The sequence below is a fragment of the Eumetopias jubatus genome, unplaced genomic scaffold (genome assembly GCF_037043125.1).
Source record: "Eumetopias jubatus isolate StellerSeaLion01/CBP00866 unplaced genomic scaffold, mEumJub1_p1.0 scaffold_5, whole genome shotgun sequence".
In the NCBI taxonomy this organism is placed as follows: domain Eukaryota; kingdom Metazoa; phylum Chordata; class Mammalia; order Carnivora; family Otariidae; genus Eumetopias; species Eumetopias jubatus.
Window position 1 is genome coordinate 140,291,754 of NW_028274811.1, and position 25,845 is coordinate 140,317,598.

At 41.0% G+C, this 25,845-nt stretch overlaps 1 protein-coding gene across 2 annotated transcripts in view; it reads right to left on the reverse strand.

The window, feature by feature from the left end:
• Positions 1-3,293: 3,293 nt before the first annotated feature.
• BASP1 (brain abundant membrane attached signal protein 1) overlaps positions 3,294-25,845 on the reverse strand; it is a 53,565-nt gene continuing 31,013 nt past the window's right edge. For both annotated transcript variants that reach the window (XM_028097942.2, XM_028097943.2), the window contains exon 2: positions 3,294-4,871. In XM_028097942.2, coding sequence (XP_027953743.2) covers positions 4,203-4,862 — 660 coding nt within the window. In that variant the 5' untranslated portion in view covers positions 4,863-4,871 and the 3' untranslated portion in view covers positions 3,294-4,202. The remainder of the gene's footprint in view (positions 4,872-25,845) is intronic.

The window sequence follows — 25,845 nt, forward strand, 5'->3', positions numbered from 1 at the left end:
ATGTTTAAAATATTAACTTCTTGGCAGACCAGAAGCAGTGCCAGCTAAAAATGAGGCAAATCTTGCCTCCTTTTATGAGGGTGCACATAAAAGCTCATCTGATTACTCTCACAACTATTAGTGATGTGTTATTTGGCATATTCTTAACATTACCTTCTGAGCATCCAATTTTCAGTATTGGAGAAATTAGTTAAAAATATCAATCAAAAGAATGAAGATTAATCTCATCGATTTTGAGACAAGAAGTTGATCACCAAAATAGTAAATTCTATAAACAGCAGGTTTTTTCCCATAAATGAAACTTGACTGAAATCAGTCATGTCACAGCCGTCTATCTGTAAAGGAGCAACCTAAGATGGGTGTCCCAAAGCCAGCTCTTGACAGTGGACATTAAGGGATATGTTGTGTGTATGTTTCGATGAAGATAGTGTTTCAATACACCATGATGTTTCATTGAGTGAAAATTAAGGATTCAGGATGCCTTATGAAAACAAACTTTGTGTAGCTGCTGGCCCTTACCAATTTATCCAACTCTGGCAGCTGAAGAATGTCTAGATCTTGTCAGCACCAAAATTGGCCACCAGTTCCCTACTGTATGCTAGACCTTGGGTCTTGACCCCACTGGAAAACTCTCCAAGAATAGTGAATCATGTTCCCGGATCATGGCCATGTCTGACCTCTGCTTCAAGGGACAAGGCCAGGCTGAAGATGGTCTTCTCCTAGGGTTGAGGCCAGGTAGGGCCACCCTGGGATGCCTGGTGCACCCCTGCTCTTTGGATTTGGGTCCATTTCCATCATGCAGAGGCAGTGTCAGCCCCTAGACAGGACCTTCAAGATCGAGGGACAAAGCTGGTAACCTTGGACAAGTTCCATTCCTGTGCTTCCTCCTGAGTGTATGCACATTAGGTCCCCAACAAGTATTAGACCCTGGAACCCTCCGTTCTTCATAGAGGTTGTACTCGTGTGAGTTAATGGGCCAAATAGGTGGTGAGTTCCGAGCAGTGTTGACTTGCCTGTCAAGCACAGCCTGTGTATTGCATTCTCTTCAGTTTAGGTTGTTCACGATGTGGGTACAATCTAGGTTAATCCAAAATTAACATGGATTGCCCAATTGTTCCCTTCCTGGCTGAGCCAATTACTCCCACACATACAACATTTTCTGCTGAATATATGATTTCAGACTATATCTTAAGTTTTCTTAAGTATGGTAGAATTGAACGTCATGAACCATAGTTAGGTTAAAAGTCTGATTTAAAATATTTTGGTGACCACATTTATGACTGTCTTTAATTGCTTGAACACAATTCAGAGTTAGAAAAGAGAACAAAAAATGAATACTTGGCTCAGACTTTAGTTCTCCTGTATGCTACCCAACAGGTCTAAGGGTTAGTCAACGGAGAAAACAATGTCTCTTTAGTTTCACTTATCCCTAAACAGTGATTTATAGTAATAAATACTAATCCAGGAGGCTGATTTGATTGGGTTTTTTTTTAAGATTTTATTTTTAAGTAATCTCTACACCCAACATGGGACTCGAACTCACAACCCTGAGATCAGGAGTTGCATGCTCTTTCGACTGAGTCAGCCAGGCACCCCTGATTTGATTGTTCTAATCACCAAAAAAACTAGTGAATTTTTTAACTAAAAGAAGGGTATGAAAAGACAGTGAACGTATAACATATTACTCCCACCAATCACATTTACCTGTAAGAAATGTACGGCATTTAATATCAGTAACCACATAAATGTCCTCCACGGTTCACTGAATCTGTTCTCCCCCCCTCCCCCGCCCCGCAACAGCAACCTGCCCCCAGGCTATTTTATATCTGCCAGGACACATTGTTAACAACCTGGACATTCCTCTGCCATCTTCCTTACCTAAAACAGGTGCTTGGTGGTTAAGGTGTTTACATATTTCTTGTATGCTGTGCTTTCAAGCATTAAGAATTCAAATTCATTTCACTACAGAAACAAGAATCAAAAGTGCCAAAAGGTGATGACAGACATGAATTGAACCCAACAGGTGTATCTGCCCAGTATTCAGTTTGACCATTACTTCTCCCAGCATTACCCACTGGCAACATCTTAGATGTGGTATACACTAGACCACTCAGAGGTTAACTAGAGACAAGTTCTTCAACCCAGAGGAACAGGACCAGGTTCATTTGCATCCACTGTATCCCTAATCTCTCTTTGGGAATTAATTCCAGTGTACTCACCCTTCACAAGTTCTATAGAAAATTTTCTATGTTAGAGTGTGAAACTATATTTATTCCTGATTAATTACCACCCAATCCCACTCCCCGCAAAATCTGTCATTTATCTGATTCAATCATGAGAAAACTTTCTGTGGCTAGAGCTGAGTTCATTTTAAAGGACTTTACATTTGAGATTTAGTTTCTAGAATCCAATTGGAAAAGACCCACCAAGTGACCACCAAGAGATCCAAGAGACAATTTCTTCTTTTCTCATGTTCCAGATCGACGTGCACTCTCAATAAAAGTCACTGCTTATCCGGGTTCTCCAAGCTCTTCTCCATCTACAGAATATATGGAATCCGAGCAACCTCAAAGAATGGAGGTGAAGTCACATCTGTCGGTGCGCATCTATCCATCCTATAAAATTATCACCAGGCATACACACAAACTACTACATACTCCAAAGTGAAAGGAGTCTTTGCTTAGAGATCATAGAGACTTCACCCTCTCGTAGGCAAAGCAGGGAAGCCTGGAGGTCAAGTGACTTAAAAGCCATACAAGTCATTAGTGGCAAAAGCAGGACGGGAATCCGGCCACCACGAAGTCCAGTTCCATGCTTGTTCTCACAGTGCTGTTCTCACTGCCTCCTCATAACCCTTGGGTCCCCTTTCCAGGCTTTGCATGAATATGACAAATAAAGGGATAACATGATCATCAGTGGTCTCACAACGTACATACATAGGATATTCCTACAAGATCTTCTAACTCTCTTTCCGAGCCTTCAAGAGCAACTCCACTCACTGCCTCTTGTTTTATTCAAAATATTTGTTCCAAGTGAATTAGTAACACTCGTTTTTAGAGGATGCATATCCATAGCCAAAGTCAGTTTTCAGTTTAGCCTCTTCAAGAGAATGGATTGACACTGATCCACCAGCTAATTGTTTAAACAGATAACATTCGCAAAAATGTGAGCATGCTGCTTTATACTTCTTTCGAAATATCACCAGGAACATGTCCAATAGAGCACTCTGTTCTCTACTGAGGTAATCACCAAGGAGGAAGGGGTGGTAAAAGAAAACCAACAGTCTTCATTACTTCTTTTTAATTGTTTAACTTTATTACTGTTGCACCATTTATACAATTACATATAATTTCAATGCATCCATTGTACATTTTTTTGTGTTTTTTTTATTTTTATTTTTTTCCATTTCCCAATGAGTGGTGTGTTGGTGTCTGTGACACAGAATGGAAGAGAAACCGGAACTGCAATGAACGCAGACTTTTTTTTTTTTTTTTCATTTCCACTGACCAATAAACAGAACTACAGGTGCACCCAACCACGGACATGCATTAACTCGTCATGAGAAATCTAGGGAGGCTAAGTAGGATGAGAGAATGTTTGTTACTCCCAAAAATACCTGGGGAGGAAGAATGGAGTATTGGCATCGAGATACACGTGGACTGGCTAAGTGGGCTGTCTGAAAGTTGGCATTCATCCACAACATTAAAAAAAAAAAAATCAAAATAAGAAAAGCTGTAAATTAAAAGGAAAACACAGAAAATACTGCTTTCATAAAGATCTGATTGCCTTGGCATAGGCCGTGCGGGCAGAATCAAGCGCATCACTCCCAACCCCCTTGCAGAAGACATTTATTCGGATCTTCGCGGCGGAGCGCATGTGACGGCAGTCAGGTACAGAAGATGTACTGTACTTTCAGACACTGATCTTTAAAATCCAGGACTGACTGGTAAAGTTGACTGAAGGTATATTAGATATTTCCCCACAAAAATACTATTTGGATTCTCCCCACCCCCTCCCTCCCTCCCTCGATGGGACAACATCCTTTTTATGTATTTATTTTTTAATTTCCTTGGGCAATACATATCATTACTTCCAATTGGAAACGCGTTAGTAGAGGAGAGAGAGAGAGAGACAGAGAGAGAGAGACACAGAGAGAGAGACAGGCGGTGTAAGCGGGACTCGGGTTCCAGAGGCTGTCCGTGTTACTCTTTGACCGCTACGGTTTGCTCGGCGCAGGCGGCGGGCGCCTCGGCAGCGTCGTCTGCGGGGGCTGCGGGGGCCTGGGCCTTGGCCGTCGAACTGGGGGCTTCCGTGGCTGCCGGGCTCTCCTTGGACGACGGGGCAGCCTCGGTGCTGCTGGGTTTTGAGTCTGAAGCCGGGGCCCCGTCACTTTTCGTCTCCTGCGCGGCAGGAGCTGCGGGAGCCTCAGTCTTTGTGGGTTCCCCGGCCTCCTGGCCCTTGTCATCCGCCTTGGCCTCCGCGGGCGCCTCGGGCTCCGCAGCCTGCGGGGCGTCGCCGGCCGCCGGCTCGGGCTCGGCCTTCGGGGGCTCGGCCTTGCCCTCGGCCGCCCCCTCCGTCTGCTCGGGCTCCGCCTTCGGGGCGTCTTCCTTGGCCGCCGCTGCCGTGTCTTTGTCGCCTTCCTTGTCTTCGGGCTTGCCGGCCGCCGCGTCCGGGCCATCCTTGTCGGGCTTCTCCTCCTTGCCCTCCTTCACCTCTGTGGTCTCGGCAGCCGCCTGGGTCTCGTTCTCCTTCGGGGTTCCCTCCTCTTCGGTCCCCGCTCCTTCGGCCTTCTTGTCTTTGTCCTTGGCCTTCTCATCATTCACGTTGTACCCCTTCTTCTTCTTGCTCAGCTTGCCTCCCATCTTGGAGCTCTGTAACATAGCACAACGGGACACAACACAGAAAGGAGTTACTCGTGGCTCCGGGAGGGAACATCTGTGCCCCCCTCTCCCCGCCCCCATTCATAGGCTGAAATCCTAACCCCCCCCCGAGGTGATGGCATTAGGCGGTGGGGCCTCTGCGAGGTGATGAGGCCAGGAAGGTGGCGGGCGCCCTCATGGGCAGCGCCATAGAAGGGACCCCGCGGTGCTCCGGCCCTGGTCCCCAGGTGAGGCGCAGCCTCAGCTGCCTGCACCTTCACCTGGGACTTCCCAGCCTGCAGAACTGTGAGAAATAAACTTCTATTTATAAGCCACGCAAGTCTACGGTAGTTTGTTTTAGCAGCCAGAATGGACCCTGATGCTTCCAAGTATGAAAACTAAAAGAAGGCTACCGTTTACAAAGTAAAGAGTTCAGCATGCTACTTCAGGGTACACTTTAAGATGGTGACCAGGGTAAAGTTCGTGTTACCTGTATTTTGCCACAATCAAAAATTCTTAAAAAGCGCATCATAAAAAGTAAAGAGCTCAATTACGCAGTGTCTAGTTGCAGCAAGGGGAAGAAATCATACACTGAGATCAAAGACTCCGTGATTAAATACTAAGCTTGTCAACGGTAAAGAGAAGTGGGGCATTATTTTTTCTTAAGTGCTTTCTGATGAGCAGCTCAGATACTAAGTATTGAGCAGTTACGTACAAAATGGCAGAGGCAGCCATTTTAGATCTACAGTAGATCTAGTAAAAGGCTTCACAATCTTAAAATACCTTCCAGAGAAATGGCACAGCTGCTGACAAAGCACAAATCACAAATTTCTAGAAAACAATCTCAAACAACAAACTCCTCTGAAACTCCATGGTTCATATACATGCTCATATAAGCACGTATATCTTCAAAGACCAAAGGCAAGTAGTATTTGGCCTATCTCCTTAGTATCAGCAGGACCAGTTAAGAGAAAACTATCACCCAAGAAATGAAAAGCCTACAGCATCTTCTGTCTGGTAAAAAAGTTGTGTCAGACTTGTATTCATTGCTTTTTGAGATGATTTTGGCTTCAAAGAAATACTCTATAGCAACATAAAAATGTCCCTCATGGTCAATTGCCTGACTAGAATTCAAACTAGTTCAGTGCTCCTTAACAGAATTTTTTACTCCAGGTGAAGTCCCCAGCTTCTTGGAGGCCTTTGATTCTGACATCAGAAACTACAATTGTACTTGAATCCTTAATTTTTCTCCTCTGGTACAAAAATGAATCTAAATACATAATAAATTATAAAATTATAAATAATAAATTCAGTCTAGAACCATTGCCAGAACTACACAGGCATGGTACTTTTATTTTCAAGTTCATTTTGATGCCATCACGTTATCAGTGGGAACCGACTGAAACTGTAGCTCTTTAGAGGAAAATCAGTCGCTTCTCCTCAATGAACATAGAAGAGATCCAATGCCAATACTCTTTAGTCCCCACAATTAAGAAAAGTCCAGTAGAGAGAGCCTTGCCCTGGGCCCCACTGGAGGTTATAAAGTACAGGTGACAGATGACCTGGTTCTGTCCCAGGTGAAGGACGACTCTGGGTTTAGTTATAAAGTTCTTGTTGATCAGTCACTTTTTTTTTTTATGTCATCCATTTGGAACAGAAAATTTTATTCCTTACACTTCTCAAACCATGACTCATGAGAGTGAAATAATCTACATTTATCTCTAAAAGCTGGGTGTTAGATAGCAGAGTGCTATTCTTCAGTCAAAATGTGTCTCTATCTGCTAATTTCCACCCCATATGTGAATTTCCTGTCTGGAATGCCTTTCATGTTGGAGGAGAAAAAAAGCAGTAAGTTGAAAGGTGACCAAAATAATGTTCCTAGTCTGAAGGAAGGCCTTTATTATGTTCTGAAAGAATTTCTCTTACATATCTCTTTTAAAAAAAGAATGGTTTTTGGTCATAACCCACTTCAGACACCAATGGTTTCTATTTGACTTAATTTTTGGTTATTTTTCCCTCAGAAGTAGGGCAAATACATATGGTAAAATACAATTAAATACACTTTAATCTCATAAGCAATCACAAAGCAATAAATGAAAATATAAAGAAATAAATTGGACCAGTGTTTTAAATATAGTTTATAACTGAGTTCTTATTTAGCCAGTGTGCAGGAATGTCAAAATAATTTCAGCTCTGATATGTCGAGATGTATTTTGGAACATTAGGTTAGAGCTAAGAAACAAAACCTGACAGTTCTGCTTTTTCTCTATATTCTCCAATTCTATAATAGAAACCCATACACCAACTTACAAATTACAGAATAGAGGACAAAGTGTAAATGCAGCCTCTTTCTGACACACACAGCATGAAATTCTATATAGCTATCCCCAGAGGCTTAAAGTCATGTTAGTTTACAAACCTAAAATCTGTGTTACTAAAATTGGTTTTCTGCAACACAGTTAGGGCCACTTTCTATTCTTTAAGCCCAGCTGCGATTCATTTCTGGGTAGGAAATGAATGTACATCATCAAGTTGTAAGTAAGAAAGTCTCTATCCCTATTTGTTTTTCAAACACAAGAGTTAATAAACACCCCTGCTTTTTGCTAATTTTCTTGTGTAAGTTACAGCGGTGTATCAGAGGAAGGCTTATAGAATATCCACCAGAACCTGGAAAAGCAGGGTAGTCTGGTTTTTCCCAAGATAATATGAGTGAAAACCCTGCATATACGCGGGGTAAATTAAAATTAAAAATTAACATCTATTAATGGTTTCCTGAGTGTCAAGCACTATCCTAAATCCTAAACACATTACTAAATTGTTTCATTTAATCTTCTCAACAGACCATAAGGTAGTAAATATACCATTAGCATCCTCCTTTTACCCATATGGAAATTCTAACTAGCCGAGTTCATGGGCCGGTACCTATAAGCAAAAGGCCAAATCCAACAAAATTAAGGTGAAAAGGCACCATCCAGGAGGTCAAAGGGAACAGTCACGAACAAGCCGCTAACTGGACAGAGCTCATCTCAGGAATGTTACCCAGCCCGGGTCACAAGGTTGGTGCAGATGTGGGGTGACTCAGAACTCAGGATGTCGTCAAGGTAATGATGAAATTCACAACTTCAGGTACTCTCTGCCCTTAACCTTTTCATTGCCCCATTTGTCAGTGGGGCTTTGTATCAGTATCCTTAAGAAATAAGGAGAGCGATGGGCATATATTTTAATCACTTCTCTCGTATCTATTACTTCTAATTTTGAAGGAAATTAGTTGGTGTAAAAAAACCCAGCAACAAATAATCCACCTTGGAAGTCACTTAAACCTAAATCTGGGCTACAGTGAAGGCTAACACTACCTTTGCATTTCTGCACTGCACATCTGGGACACTCACTATCCATTAAAAACTCAGACCCATGCCCATGGGCCGAAAACTAAGCTCCATGTGTTGATACAGTAACCAAACACTTAAGTTGATCTCTTAGTTAAAACATGTCAAAGGAAAGAAACTCCCAGAGCTGTCCTTTAAAATTACAAGAGAATCTGATGCCACAAGGGCCAAAACTGTAAGACTTATGGCTTCAGATTGGCACAGAAAATAACTAACGGTCAGCAACAATAGAGAACTTCACTGTGTGTAATCTGGAAAACTCTGAACAAGAATTATTTCATGGAGTGTTTGCATGTTGCGTCATGGTTGACTCATAAGATGTTGCTATGAATCACATTTCCCCAGCGCACCTGCCCTGAATCCTTGGGCAAGTTACTTAAGCTCATTGTCTTTTCATTCCCTGTCTGGTAAAAAATGTCAACCTTAAGAGAATTTAATGTGAGGTATCAGGACAATGTTTGACATGTCATGGGCCTGCAATAAATGTTAATTACTTTCCCCATCATTTAATTTTGCAATTCTTACTTAGGTAGTTCTATGCTTGTAAATTCCAAGAGAATAGTAGAACCAGGGCTCGAAACACACAAGCTCTACCATTAGGCCTGAGAAGTGCTGTCATTAAACGAATATTTAAAAATATTTTTAAATGTCATCAAGAAGGTTTTTGGTATGTGCATTTCAAGCTTGCTCCTGCTGGCTGGGTGTATGTGGAAAAGAAGCTTGTGCATTTATATGTTGTCACCATTCTGTTACCATGCTGCTAATAGTAAATTAGTCTACTTCAGACTAGTCATCAAATCTACTTCCTCCAAATTTGAGCTGATACGAGAGCAACCATAGAAGAAATATTTCATCTTCCCACTACCTCTTTCTTTGTTCCAAGGAAACAAGGGAAAATCCATTTCAGTCATCAGGATGAAGACAGAACCAAAATTCTGCAGTTAAAACTCATTTACTGCCTATTAATTACATGATAGGCAAAAAACTTGATCTACGCCTTATCTCAGCTAATAAGCTAAACGTCAATTCCTTAGGAGGGAAGGTAACACTGTCAAATGCCTCCCCCCACTCCTTTTTTCAACTTTCTGCAGAAGAATTTTTTTCTTTTATAAAGTACCAATACTTTTAATACTTTGAAGGTCCTAACATAGCGTTTGAAATCTCCCACAGCTGTCCCGTACTTACTCCCCTTATCTCATAAAACCAAACCTCTCTCCAGTTCATTAATCCCACTGGGCTATAAACAAATATTCCAAAAGAATTAAAAGTCTTGCTTTTTGGTGAAGAGAGGAGATAAAGGCTCACTCTAGCACCGTTTTGTTGATCAAAGCAACCTGGGATAGGAAGTGGGAAGCCAGAGGGAGGCCATGAAAGGCTGAGGAGGGACCAACGGCGGTGTAGGCGGTGTATTCTCTACCGAGTCTCTTGGCCTCACCTGCCAGCAGTCTCAGGGCCCGCATCCACACCCACCACTCGTGACACTGACCTCACAGCCCAGTCGTTAGCCTACACTACACACTCATCTCTGATACAACGTTCCTTTGTTTACTGGCCGCTAATGACTCTTCCTAGTAAATGACAGTGTGTATTCATGAACTTTCATGAAAATTCCAAAGGTGTGTTTCTCTGTCTTCAGGCGGAGGAAGGCACATAAAAGAGCAACTCCCTAGCTAGGCAGGCAAGGTGAGGTGACGGGTTTTGGCCTCAGAAATAAGTACATGAAGTAAAGTAATAAATGACCTAAAAATCAGGTTTTAATTCTTTCTCCAAAGCAAATATTTTGTTGAGCCTTAAAGCTGACAAGTACTTTTTTTGTTTGTTTTAATATTTTATTTATTTGAGAGAGAGAGAGAGAGAGAGAGAGAGATAGCAAGAGAGAGAGCACGAGCAAGGGGCAAAGGAGGAAGGAGGCTCCCCGTTGGGCCGAGAGCCCAACATGGGGCTCGCTCCCAAGGTCCTGGGATCATGAACTGAGCCAAAGGCAGACACTTAACCGACTGAACCACCCAGGCTCCCCAAGTATTTTTTTTTTCTTATAAAACAAAATCCTGTTACAAGCTAATGTTGGATAATATAATCTATCTATCTATCTATCTATCTATCTATCTATCTATCAAGAAAACGATGTGATCCTATATATCGTCACTATAGAAAACCTAAAAAAATGACTCTTGAGCACTTAAAATTTACATAAAAAATTTCTTTGGGGGATTAAGGGCAAGAAATCGTTTGTAAGATTATGTTGTAATCAACATACTCTAATAGAGATGATCTCCCCTACAAAGTTCTTCCAATTCTTTTTTACTTTTGCTCTAGGAAGGCTGTCAAGGAACATGGAAGATGTTTCTTAGCCATTGAAAATCATCTAAGTCATATTTGTTTTGTACACACAACCGCCAGGATACACGGGGGTTGAAATCACCTCTCTGGAAGCTGAATTCAATCCAGAATTTCATTAAACAACAATTCTTACAAACTCGACTGTGATCAGCTCATCCAAAACTTTCCTCTTATGCACTTAAAATTTTCTTACCTTAAAACAAACCAATCTATCATCAGCATAGCCTCCTGAATTAAAATTTAGTCTCTCATTTTGAGAAAATAAAGGCAGAAAGGCAGACGACAAAATGTCGTTTAGAAAAAAGTTAAATAAATTATGAATCTTTTAAAAGACGTGTCAAAAACAAACCACCTAGCACTCAGTATGACGTTTGCTAAAAATGTAAAGGACGCTGAGCGCTGGTCCCAGCTGTAAATAATCCGCTTAAGACTGAGCAAATCATCTTCCCCTCTGGGTCTCAATTTCCTACTCTGTAAAATGAAGATATTTAAAGTTCATTTTTGGGGGTGGGAAGGTAGGGGATGTGTGTGTGTGTGTGTGTGTGTGTGTGTTTTCTGAATGACACTAACAAAATGCTACCTATGTGAAAAATGTCTTATGATCAATATTATGGACTGAATGTTTGTGTCCTCCCAAAATTCGTAAATTGAATACTAATCCCCAAGGTGATGGCATTAGGAGGTGGGACCTTTGGGAGGTGCTTAGGTCATGAAGGTGGAGCCTCCATGAATGGAATTGGTGCCCTTTAGAGACCCCAGAGATCCCCCCCAGCCCCTTCCATAACGGTGAGGACAAAACAAGAAGTTGGCATTTTGCAACCCGGAAAGGGGCCTTCGCCAGAACCTGACCAAGCTACTCCCTAGACTTGGACTCCCCACTTCCAGAAATGTGAGAAAGTAGAAGCCACCAGTCTAAGGTACTCTCTGTCTGGAACAGACTAAGACAATCAAGTTCCATATTCCTGCTAATTTTTACCATAAAAACTGACACCATCTTGCACTCTGAAGATCAAATGGACAATCACTTGGTCTACTGCTATAACTGGATTTCTTTGCACATAAAATGTATGATAAATATACAATAATTTCAACATATGCGAAGCTTGTTAAAAATTAGAAATAAAGATTATAAAACATCTAAACATTTATCAAAAAATACTATCTGATGTTTTCAATTCCATTTATTTTTTTAAAGATTTATCTATTTTATAAAGAGAGAGAAGTAACAGGGAGGGGGAGAGGGGAGAGAGACAAAAGCTCCAGCAGACTCCCCCACTGAGCAAGAAGCAAGATGCAGGGCTCAATCCCACAATACTGAGGTCATCACCGGAGCCAAAATCAAGAGTTGGACACTTAACCGACTGAGCCACCCAGGCGCCCCTTCAATTACATTTAGGAAATGTTTTTAGAATGTATCAGCTCTGTAAGTAATGAGTGGGAATGGACCTTAATTGAAAACATGTCAGATGAAGACATAACTGTCAGAAAAATTACATTTCTTTGGCTTTGCTCATGCAGAACTATTTTGTGGTGTTGTGTTTACAGAAGATACTCAGTTGTTTCCCTTGACCTACTTTTGATGGGTCATCTACCAACCATTGGTGGTCCTGCTTGCCAATATCTGCCCTATGCCAAACTCTAAGAAGGAGCATTTTCTAAAAACGATCAAATACTAGCCTTCTTCCCTTTTATGCAATGCTAAAGATATTTGAGAACTATCTTTTCAATAGAATTTAAGTCAATCTACAGAGGATCCATCACAAGTCCCTCAAGCTAACATGACATTCTGTTTAGTGTTGTGTAGAAATATTGAGAAAAACCATGTAGGAAGAGTTCTTAGGTCCAATTTGCTAGAACAGTAGATCTACCTAACTCTCAAAAAGAAAAAAAAAAAAAAGTCAGTGACTTAAATAGATAGTGACATAAAATGATTACCAAGCCTGAGCAGCCAAATTAAAACAATTTCCTTCTCCCATCCTGCATCATGTTAGAACCATTTAAATATATAAATTCAGCGGTATCTGGCTGGCTCAGTCAGTAGAGCATGACTCTTGATCTCAGGGTCGTGAGTTCAAGTCCCATGCTGGGTGTCAGCTTACTTAAACATAACATTATATATATATTATATATATATAAATTCAGTAGTTATCTAAGACTGATTAAGGAATCTGTTTCCTATATATAAAAAGCATTTATAGGGGCTCTTGGGTCGCACTGTAGGTTAAGGGTCCCACTCTTGATTTAGGCTCAGGTCATGATCTCAGGGTGGTAAGATGGAGCCCCGTGTAGGGCTCCATGCTCAGTGCAGAGTCTGCTTAAGATTCTCTGGCCCTCCCCCTGCTCTCTCTCTCTCTCTCTCTCTCTCTCTCTCTCTCTGAAATAAATAAATAAATATTTTTTTAAGAAGCATTTGTAAAACATAAACAAACTTGCACAATGTGGAAATTATTTTCTTGCCATCATCCCCACTGCCTCATCCAGAATTAGCTGATACCAATGGTGTTTGCAAATCTTTCAGGAACACTGCTCAGTGTAAATGGAGGATTTGCCTTCTTTCTAAAGCAAAATTAAACTGTTTCATAGGACACTACCACTAAGCGCTTAGTCATGTGTGGCCTCCTGACAAAGTCTATTTTGTCTGCCAGAAACCAGCTTTCACCCACTTGCTACGGGTGAGAAAAATGATCTAAGCAGTGATTAGATTCACTTCTTCTTCAGTAAGTGCTAAAATTCTCAAGCTCCTATCCACAAAATCCCTCATACCCAAGAGCTGGCAAGAGATATTTAAAATATACAAGGCAATTTTGCTTATGCCTAGGCTGATCTTCTCATGGGGAAAAAAAAAAAAAAGGATCTTCAATTTTATGGGAAAAGGTGGATTTCATTCCTGAGACAAAATAAATATTAAGATGGTCCAGTATCATAAAAATGGTCTAAATTTTGCCAAAGTTGAAGGTTTTCACTGAGGACTCATTCTCTTTTCCTTCCTTTGAGAAGTCTGAAGAGTTTAACCATAAGTACTACTATCACCAATCAATTATACCACTTACTTTGGGTAGAACCATTTTTGTTTGTCTTTAATTGAGCACAGAAATATGGAACATTTCTTCCAAGGAAAAAAATTCAATTTGTTCATAAAGGTCCGTATCTTTTCTAGATTCTCATATGTTCAGAACTTCATTAAACAGTTTTATCTAAGACATCTCTCATGAATAGCTTTTTTTTTTAATCAAGGGATAATTCATTTCTACATTTATTGTCATGGAAAAGCTACACAAGAAAACCAGGACATATCACCATTTTAACAGAGCTATCAGAAAGCAACACTTTAGAAGATTTTGTTTGGAGTCTGTAAGTTGGGAAAGAGTTCAGGCCAGTTACAGGTATTAAATGCCAACTCCGCCTTGGGAATATCAGCATGAGGTCACGATGACTTTAAACACAGTAAGGGCAACGATTCATTACCTTCATGTAAAAGAGAGCAAGAGCGAGAGCGAATTAGACAGGCAAGAGAGAACATTTTTCATTTTGAATAAAGTCTCTCTCCACCTACCGTATAATGCTTCTTTTCTAAAACTCTACTCCTCCATCAGATCCAATCTCTTTCTTCATTGTTAACTTATGGAAACTGAAGCCAAATATTCTCTACTGCAAGGTTCTCTAGCAGGACACCTTCAGGGCACATAAGAACGAGACTATCTAGCAGTCCACGATTTATAACTTGATGCCATTGTGCACCAAAAGCTACAGCAATGGCTTTCTGAATCAGGAAGCCCATTAAAATAGTTTCTCTGTTCTCTGGTGCTCAGAAAGGAGCCCAATCTGGCAGACGCCAGTTGCTGTGGTGAGTGGAGCCCTTGATCTGACTTAGTGCTCAATAGCCTCCATAGAAGACAGTTCTCCCTCTTCCAGAACTGAGGTTCTCAAATCCTATATGGCTGCTACCAAGTGAAAACACATGGCTTCACCCCAACTGCCTTTGATTTCAGTCAAGAAAACTGCCAGTGTTTTAAAACAAAGGAAGACACCGCCCTACTTACCTGGAGAGCATCGATCACTATATGTTAGCCATGATGGAGTTGTTCCTACAGCTTCCCAGTGAACTGTCGGGTTTCTGGGAGCTATCATTTATACTTTCCTGTCCATAGTCCCTGAAATAAAACACTTACTAAATAGTCTGGTTGGGTGCAGGTGAACGAGAAAAGGAGAAATGTTGGATCAAAAGGAGTTCTGAATAGAAGAAACCATAGCATTGTCATGACTAACTTGAAGGTTTCAGTCCTTCGAGGCAAGTTTAAGGAACCAGCCACCCCAGAAGAGTCCTTCCGGAGACCTGGGTCATCCTAATAGCTTGCTTGCCTTTTTTTTCTTTTTCCAGAACACTCTTCTCACCCACCTTGTCCCACTGCCGTCAGAACGGACTTCAGTGATGAGAAATGGAGAGGAGGGGGATTTGAGGAATCTGCGTGTTTTCAGGGTAGCACGCAGGAGTCCGCTTCTATTTACTACCTGTGCTACCTGACGAAATCCTCATCCCCAAGCTTCACTTTCTTCCTCTGCGTAGTGGGGGACATTTCATATCTATTTTCCTGGTGCTTTTAAAAAAATTTTAAATTGAAAAGCTTTTTTTTTATGCCTCATGGTTTCCAGATGATTTTTTTCATTGTAGCTGATACACAATGGTACATTAGTTTCAGGGTACAACATAGTGATTCGACAAGACAATACGTTATGCTCTGCTCACCCCAAGCGTAGCCGCTGGCACCATGCAATGCAATTAACAATACCATTGACTGTATTCCCTATGTTATACCTTTCACCCCCGAGACTCACTCATCCCGTAACTGGAAGCCTGTATTCCCCTATACCCATTTTTGCTCATTTCCCACCCCCTCCAAACGCTTTCAAGAATCCGTCTGCATCTTGGTGGCAAGCAAAATTATTGGTAGTTAAATGTTAGTATTTATCTTAGCCCACGTACTGAATTTTTAGATGTTTTAACATGCAGAGAATCACCACTTGTGATTTTTGAATCTTTATTCCAGTAGCACTGTGCTGGTTATATCCATTAGTGTTGCCCAAGTCTTTGGAACAAAAATGCAAGCCCCAATTATAGTACTGTCCCTCTTCAGAAAAGGCAACCTTGCATAATGACATAGTTTCCAGGCATTAACTACCTCAAAACCATGGGGGGATTACATGCACTGTATTCTTTCTACAATTACTACACACTCCACAGTATCACCCAATTCCATTTCTTATTAGCATATTTTCACATTTTTCTTACTCTGTCAGTGAACAACAACACAATTCTAGGACAATAAAAATCATTGGTATACTTAACTGGTATATAAAACCAAACAAAAAAAATATGACTAATATAAAATTTCTCCCATATGATCCAAAAGTAACTATATTTGCAACTTCACATGCTATTCTTATTTATGTCTTCTTTTTCTGCACTAGTAATATCTAGGCACCTCCTTTGTAGGACAGTTTGAATCATACAAAGGTCCCATCCATTGCCAAGTTTTGATTTTGAAAATGCAAATCTGGATTAACTAACCATTTCACCTAGAAGCAGGAGAAAAGAGTTTTTAAGGATGATAGCAAACAGATTACAATGAAGAAGATGACTCCACCTGTATAGCAAAACAACACTGAGTATGCCACAGTATGCGTCAGAGACGGGACTGCTATTCCTGGTTTGACTGCTGCTTCATGATATGATCAATATGAAATAGGTCTCTTTTTGATTTTGTTTCCACTTTATAATCAGAAGAAAATATATCTGCTTCACAAGGATGCTGAGAATGAATCAATGTTTCCTGACAAAGGTAAATGTATGGCCAGAGCATATGAACTATATCCTCGAACTAGCAACTGCGAATTCGGGGCTGCAAAGCTTCAACAGGTTTATAAACAAAGCAATCCATTATTGATTTTTTTTAAAGTAACCTATAAAGACAGAACTGACTCGTGAATTACATTTGCAGACAAATTCCTCACCAGATCAACTGGGTTTATAATGACTTGGCCACAAAAAAATCCAAGTTATTGGCTAAACCCAGCTGAAGCAAACGTTAGGGTGAGAGAAAAGGGGCTGGGGGGAATGACCTTTTACAAAGAATGAAGAAACACAACAAATTCAAAAGCTATAATCAATAAGAAGAGAGGAAAGAAAGCATTTGGTTATATCCAACAATTTCTAATACCAACAAATGACTGTTCCTTTTCTTTTAAATAGTCACAATTTTTATTCTAAAAGAAAAAATGAAATAAAGATCCTGTAGCCTACATGTATTTTTGGTATTCTGGCCACAGTGATTTGCTGTGAGGTTTCATCAATGCCTGGTGATAATTTCCATTGTTGGAATTATTGTTCTCAGTATCTGGTTCAGTCATAGCTTCTATTCAGCAGCTGTAACATCACCACCATGGAGGGGATGGGAATGTCCTTTGGGGAGAGGGCCATGTCCAAGTTTCTAAAACATTTAAGACAATTTATTTCCTTGTCATAACAAAAAGCACTGTGAAAGTGTACTATAAAAATGTGCAAGAAATATTTGGAAAAAAGGACAGACACACTCATACTTCTACAACCCAATTTTCCCAAAGAGTTGATTAAGAAGAGTTGGATCTACAAAATCAGAAAGGTCTCTGATACAAAAGAAAATGAACCACAAGTGACCTCTCCATTCTTCTCCTTCATGAAGTACAGAGTAGCCTTGCAGAAGCATCCTCAAGCTATCTTTGGAGATCTCTCATCAAAAATCCAACAGGTAGGGGCACCTGGCTGGCTCAGTCAGTGGAGCGTGCAACTCCAGATCTCAGGTTTGCGAGTTTTAGCCCCACACTGGGTGCAGAGATTGCTTAAAAATAAAATCTTAAAAAAATAATAATAATTCAACATGCAGAGTGGCCTCAAGAACTTCAGATGTTCAGAAATTATTCAGAAGAAAAATACACTTGATTTTAATGGGAGAACTTTTTTGAAGTACAGACAGGTATAAGTCATGCGCAGGGACAAGTGAACAAAATGCCTCCTCTAGCCTGGCAGGAGAGAGAAGACATACAGAGACAATTAAAATAAGAGGAAGTGAAGTGTCAGAAGAGAGTGCAAAACAACAGTTTTCCCCAAAGAGATAATCTTTGGTTGGAGTCGGGGCACCAGGAAAATTTTATAGAGAAGATGGGGTCTGAGATGGCAGAAATATCGAAAGTACTTATACACACAGTACTTACTCTGCCTAGGACTCTTACTATTTAATTTTTATGTATATGAACTCATTAACTGTCTCATCAATCCCAGGAGGAAGGAATTATTACTACCTCCACTCTACCCTGAGGAAACGAAGGCAGGCTGCAGGTAAACAGCTCACCTAGGATGATTATATAATCCCTGGCCTGGACATGGTGTTGAACCCAAGCACACTGGCTCTTCTTACCTGAGGTCTCAGCCACCATGACAAACAGTCTTGAAAGTTGCTATGTTACCTGTAGATAAAGATGGGACAGTAGAAAGTACGTATGTGAAAAACAGGAAGGTCCGGTCGAGATTATAAAGAAACCCTCTTGAGATTTAGGAGACAGGGGAGGATGTATTTACCTGGAAGGAGGGATGATGGAATATAAATCTATAAAGGTTGTCTAATAGAATGTTGGTATTTAGGTGGCAGAAAGTAGAAAACGAGCTCTTAAAGGGAGTTAGAAAAGAAGGAAAGTGTCTCAGAAAGCAAAGGAAGAGAGGATTTTTAGGAAGCAGCCTGGAGGTTTTCTATGCTACCGCGAAAAGGTTAAGACAGATAAGGACAGAAATTGTGCAATTCGATCTGGTGACGAGTTGTCAGCTGCTGGCCCTGGAGTGACCCAGGTAGAGGGGTGAGGACGTATGCCTCTCAGGAAGGACTCAGACAGTGTAGGAAGAGCCAGGGACCATCCACAATGGTCAACATAAAAGAATGTTGTTAAAGTAAAGGCAAAAGTCAAGACGAGAACTTGCAATTTTGTCAAGACGGAGTTTACAAGGACTGGGAAGAATTGCAAATACATATGGGGAGGTGGGAAGAGACAAAGAATAAAGAAAGAAGCTAAAGTAGAAACAAGACGGAGAAATCACTGATAGTTCAAGGTTCTGGAAGACACAGAAAGTCAAAATCAAGTATGGTAAAGTTTACTTAGTATACAGATGGGGAGAAAGAGAAAGGAGTGAGGGCAAATCCAAGTCCAACAGTGCGCCCAGACTCCGCATCCACATCACTTACTTTCAAGGGAGTATGGTCAACTATGATTTATTCCGGAACAAAGATTCGCTAAGATCTCTCTATAGTAAATGTTAAATCATGAGCATTTGAAATAGTTGGTTATCTTTTTAGCACTTTAGGTCTGTATTTGTCTAGTCATTTAGCTTATCACTTAGCTTGTTTCTTATTACAACATTTAGGATTTCTCAAGTGCGCGGAGGAAAAAGACAGACATTTCATCAACTAAAATGCGAAAGGATGAACACGGTGACCTCTAAACCTGGAGAGGTCTTACTGTGAAATGATCTGATGGGCAAAAGTAAGGCAAATAGGCTCCCTGCATTATAAAAGGGCTTGAGATAAGGGAATGCACAGTTGGTCTCTAGACACTAATTCTCCATGGAGATATAAAAAGTTCTACTTTACTACGCTTATTCTTTCCTGATCATGCAGTCTGGTCTTGGGTCTCTTAATAAGCCATCCACCTGTGGTATTTATCAGTACCATCCTTGCTTAGCTCTTTTATATTCTGTTGTATTGTGTGGGGAGTTTTAGCAGTAAAACAGACCTAGCTTTACTTGAGCATTAACCTAAAGCCTTTCTTCAAATTTATTCAACATATATCTGAAAACCCCAGAACAAAGATTTTTAGGTTAATTCACGATGAGTTCTTGATAAATATTGCTGACTTACTACACACTGAAATGTGCAATTTTCAAATTATAAATTTATAAAATGAAAGAACCATGAGTGTAAATTCAATTATATGAACTCTGCTTTCACTTAGCAGTAGAAAGAAGTATGCTAAATTATAACTGAAATGCCATTCCATTAAATGAGACATGGCCAAGTTCCAGAGATCATCCACGATGGCAAATTCTATGGCGCTAGGACTCATCACATAATTAAAGAGGAGAATACACAAATCACTGCAATAATATTGACCAGATATCTTTGAAGTTGCTATATGCACATTGTAGAAACCAATTTTTCAAAGTCTACCTCCTACCGATTCTATAAAGTTTAACCGTAAAACTGAATTGATGATGGTTCTATAAATATAACAGATGACAGTCAAGCTTGTCTTTGAATATAAGGTTAACCAAATGCAGGCCTTATGCAGAAGGCTTTTTTTTCCTCCCGTTTAAAACATCCTGCCACATGCAGCAAACACTATCAAAGACCATGTATTATTCATTCTTGTCAATAGTTAAATATGTTTTCTGAGTTGGCTGTGTGCTTATATCATTATTTATGTGCGCTTAACGAGTGGTCCTTTCAAAAAGCCCTATTTCCAGCATTCTGACATTTGACTTTTAAAGGAATCACCTGTTCTTTTAATCGATAAAGCTAGTAAGTGAACCACAACCAACTCAGGAAATGCAAGCTAAGATCACTCCTGAACCATTTCTCCCATCCACAGACCCAGGAAACTAGTATGTCCTATTGCTGCAACTAATTTAAGACTCTCAAGACAGAATTAAATAAAGCACAGGGGAAAAACAAAACAAAAAGCCTTCTAGAAGTTGAGATATTTTTGCAGCTTATTGGTGAACTAGACAGACCATCCTGGGCTTGGAGCCATAACAGACTCATTCAATGTAGCCCACTGGGCAAAGACTGACTGGTAGCCAAAGAGAAGGGAGGAGGTCCACCCACTCAGGGAATAACCGCAGTTTTATGTCCAGTATTTTCTATCTCCAATCATAAAGGGCTGGTTCACACTTTTTATGACCACTTAAAATTGCCACATATTGACATTTTTTTTAAAGATTTTACTTATTTATTTGACAGAGAGAGAGAGACACAGCGAGAGAGGGAACACAAGCTGGGGGAGTGGGAGAGGGAGAAGCAGGCTTCCCGCAGAGCAGGGAGCCCGATGCGGGGCTCGATCCCACGACCCTGGGATCATGAACTGAGCCGAAGGTAGACACTTAACCGACTGAGCCACCCAGGAGTCCCTATAATGTTGAGTTTAAACAACAGAGTGTAACATTTAATGTCCTTTGTAACTTAGCACCCCCCCCTTACAAAAGGCAGTATATCTCCCGAAATTTCTCCACCCACCCCAAGCTGTCTGTGTTCCCTAGGTCTTTTATCTCCAGACTCCTGTGGGTCCTAAGCATCAATTTTTTTTTACAAATTGACCTGGTAAAGCTGAAGCCAGTGGCTCAGGGGCCACTCACTGAGCAATACAGACAGATGGAGTCGGCAGTGACAACGAGTCAGTGAGGGCTTTTGCATCATCTGTATAAACTGAAAAATGAAAATCCCAAAGACCAGCATGATTAAGGACTCCTAGCTGGGTCTAACCTAGAGGTAAGGGTGGACAGAACAGGGTGGCGTTAGCCCCAAGGAAGTCTCAGCAACTACTGAGCCATTTTATCTGAATTCTCTTTGCTATCAGAATCACAAATACATTAGAATTATCAGAACTTAATGTCCCACCCAGAAACTCCCCAGCAGCCAACTGACCCCACTCCTCTACTACCCTCCCTATCGCCGCCCCCCCCCCCCAGATCTGTGCCACTGTCTAGCCACAGAAGGGGCAGCTCGAAGAGAAAAGCAAGGTTCCTGACCCAAGAGCGGGTTTTTATGAGCTGCAGAGAAGCCCTCAGGCCTACACCACGCCTTAGGGCGTCCTTTGTTACTCAAGCAACTTCTGTCACAGGTCGGGGAAACACAGTCCAGTAGCCAGAGGGCTCTGTAAACTCCCTTCTTACTTAACTCAGGCTTCAATTGGGGTTCAAGGTTTGCAACCCTCCTTCTGAGGCAATACTGTTTTCAGAAGCATCCATTTTATGTCATTAGAAAAAAGGTTTTCCTCTTTTACTTCAAATGGACTTTGATGGCTGGCCCATGAGTCTTGAGCCCTGATCCAATATATTCTGTGGGAGAAAGCCCATGGGCAATGGGCAATGGGCAATGGGGTCAGCAGGCCAAGTTTGGCTATGTGAACTTGGGCAGGGAAGTTAGCCTCAGCAAACTCAATCTCCCCTATGAAAGATAAAAAAAGGGGTGGGGGGAGCTTGTTCATAGTTTTAACTGGAGTATTTGCAGGACAGAATACAGTCTGGCTCATGACACACAGCTAGGATTCAGGAAATCTTCATTTACCTTCCTTTACCTTATTAAAAAGAAAACCACAGGTCCCAAATGGAGTCACTTATGCTAGGCCAAGTCACCAAACCAGGGCTGAACACCTAAGCTAACCGCAGTTTCAACCTCCCCTAGAAATGTGGGGTTACCCGGTCAGCCAGGAATTTTCTGATCAGCACCAGTGAGGTAATCTGTCACATGGGCTCTCTCCAGCCCCAAAGGAAGATGAAGTAATCCACAGGACAGAAGCCCCTGCTCTCCCGGCAACTTAGGGAAGGTGACCTTGCCTGAAACAACGTTTTGCTAATAACTTCCTTGCCCCCTCCTTCCTATAAAAACCTTCATTTTGTACAGTTCCTTGGAACTCCCCCCTACTTGCCAGATGGGATGCTGCCTGATTCGTGAATAGGTTGATAAAGCCAATTAGATCTTCAAAATTTTGTGCCTAAAACCACTTCTCTGCCCTGTTACGAGGTAACCTTGAATTTCAAGATTAAGTAAAACACAGGCGGATCAAAGTACTATATTCAAAACAGGCAAACAAATGGAAATTGATTCAATTATGATCAAAATAATCATGTTCCTTAACATTTAAATCCTAGGTTAAAGCCTGCAATAATCATTTTATAATCCATAGATTTTAAGAGCAAGTAAATGTTACGAAAAGTGCAAAATCTTACACTGATAAGAACAGATGCCTCCTGCTGAGAAAAGATGAATGCCAACTAGGAACACCAAATAACTAAGTGAGCCCAGGATACACCGGAAAATGTTCCAGAAAAAAATCAAAATGTCTTAAGATGTGCTTTAGCTCAACTTCTGGGAAAGAGAGTGTTTTCCAAACTATATTTCCATCTTACTTGCTTTAGGTAGATTGAGAGGTTGTGGCAAAGGGCCACGCATAATACTCTGTTTTGCCCATTTCACCTGGAGTTCAATAATAGTTTTAAAATGGAAATATCAATAAAACCTTTCTCCTAGGAGTATTTTATTTTCCATCTACAGCTATAAAATAATATATTCGAACACAAAGTAAGAGAATTACCAGATACCCTTCCTGAATCTTAGCATAACATTCAGGCAAGAAGTTAGCCATTTCTCTATTTTTGCCCCCATAGGCTTAGAAAAAAGCATGTCAAGAAAATAGACTGCCCAAGTTCATGAGCAGTTTCCTTGGAATTAGGGAGCCACTAGGGAATGAAGCATTGCATTCCAAGCCACGCCAAGAGCACGTCGGGACTCGCCTGCTGACCAATGCTAAATACCATCCCAACATGTGAACGTAACACCAAGCACCTATTCAATGCCTCAGGAGAACCCCTCTTGGGGTGTTCAAGCCACAAAAAATTCACCCCAATCACTCTCCTTAGGAAAGGAACTAACACCATTAATTGCATGATTTTGTGAACTTGAATCTTTAAGCAACATGCGTTCAACTTGGGTTTGAATTTCACTATGGCCGATGTGGAGACAAGGTAAAAGAAATACAGAAATAAATGAACCTTCCTTACAATTTACAGTCCCTTGACAAGGGCTTGGGACAGGCAGAGTGACCTTCCTCCAGGAACTCAAATGCCTCCACGTTAATACTTGGCTAAGGGCAAAAGGCAACCTTAGCTTGACATTAGGCCCGACCTCCAGGATCCTGTCAGTCTCCTTTAACATATGAAAATCCCTTTGGAAACTTCCTTTATCTCCCTCCCCACACGCACAAGATCCATGTTAGCAATCATCCTCCAAACACACGGCTCACATCTTCCATACATCTGAAGGTCTCATGACTAAGGTTTTACTAGACTGTAGGTACACGACCCCTCAAGGTCCTGGAAACCTTGCTTCCAAATTCCTCAGAGACTTGTACCATTCGTAAACCCCTCCCAACTTGCAAGTATATAATCAGTCACTCCCTACACCACCAGTGCAACTTTTACTGCCCACGGGGCCTGTCCCCGTGGCTTTAACAAAATCACCCTTTTTGCACTGCAAGATGTCTCTCTTCAGAGTTCGCTCCCATACTCCAACATTTCACATCGACGGCCACGACTAGTTGTTTATGTCAAGCCGTTTTTTAATTCCCCAAGGCCTGGTTATTTCATTTTTGATATTAGTGACTATCATTGTATCCCTCAGGTCTGTAATTTTTAGACCTTTGTACAAATGTGCAATAATTGTGTACTGGATGAGATTGTATTGAGCACTGAAACCCACTTTGAGAACGGCCATTTCTTTCAGAATTGCCACAAATATCCAGGCACAGTCCTAGGTTGACTCTGAGCTCCCAGAGGTCTCGCTGGTCTACATCGCAGGAAAACTATGCCTCTTAAAGTGGTCAAAGGTAACAAGCAGATAAATGCTAGCCTGGGGGCTGGATTCTGACAGTGTGGCTTAAACAATTTTAACAAGTACCCTAAAATAAAAAATCAATGATTTTGCAAGAGTTAGAGCAGAAAATGCAGAGGCAGTGGCCCAAATCTTTCCTAACGAGGCTTTCTGGGCTCTCCTAGGGATGCCTTTCAAATTTGTTGTGCACTGTCTGAGATGGGGAGCAAGGTGGGGAGCAGCTAAAGTGGGGTGCCAAATAAAGGCAAGGGTGGGAAGTCAGGCTGATCCCAGACACCTGAGGATTCACTCAATCAGGCACAAATTCCTTCTGATGAACAGACAAAGGATCCCATCCTATGCGCTCAACCCATGTCTTCTATGTGGGGTACCTGCAGTTCCCTGTCTATAAGCTTACTCTGGTCTGGAGGACATTGCTAAATGGAACACACCAGTGATGGGGTGAGTCTTAAGCAATCCTGAAGTTTTGACAGATGTGTTTGAGGAGTACAACACTACTGTCTTTTAAGAAAGTCAAAGGCAAACATATTGTCCATTTAAAACAGAAGGCAGAAGCGATAGAGATGTATCTAAGGTGACAAAATCGATCTGACTGATACAAGCTGGCAAAACTCAGCCTCAGAAAAGGTTCTGAGAACTCCACTACTCATTCCTGCCACCGACCTTGCATTCCCACAACTTCCTACCCTGTAACACCATCCAGAGTAGCGGCTTACAAACTGCAACATTTCCTGATTGACACTAGGCATCGGTGTGGGGTAAGAGATTTCAAAACACAAAGGCAGCCTTAGGATGACACAGTACCATGGACTCCATAGGACTCTTAGACATAAGGAGAATACAGAAGAAAACCCTGGAAAGTAATACTCAACTATGACTCATGGAGTCGGTTTTAATGGAGAAAATCCTAGCAAACTTATTATAGTATTAAGTGGGCAGATTATTTTACTATGTTGTGAACATGACACCTAAAACAAATTAAGTTGAATCAAAGGGAAAGAGAATCTTTGTTACCTCTGGTGACTGGACACCTGGTCCCACACCTCTCTGGACCTACAATGTTTTTCTATAAAACAAAGGGACTGAGCTACTTCATCTCTAAAATTTGAGACATCTAAGACATCAATACAACAAATACCAAGAGAGGAAAAGTTTGCAGGTCCAAAACTATTTGCATGTTTGGAATAATGGGTCCAAATAAATAAATATATAAATAAAAGGTGAGAGTCAATTACCGTGGAAAATACAGGAAAATCAAAGCTATACCTTCAGTCAGTTGGAAGGCTAAAAAGATGTAGAGCGTGAATTAACATGACCTAAGACCATCCATAAAAGACAGAGCATTCATTAAAATAAAGATCAGTTGTCAGAACATTGTTACTTTTTTTTATCGTCAACTGAAACAGGCTGGCCAAGCATATATGAAATGAAGACATCCAGCAGAGATGGCGCTTTAAGACTTAGTCTATCCACCTTTGTATGGGACCTCTTATCTAATGTAAACCTATAATGTCTTCGGAATCAGTACCGAGCATGGTGTATAGTAAAAATTCTTTATTCTAGATCACATGACTCACA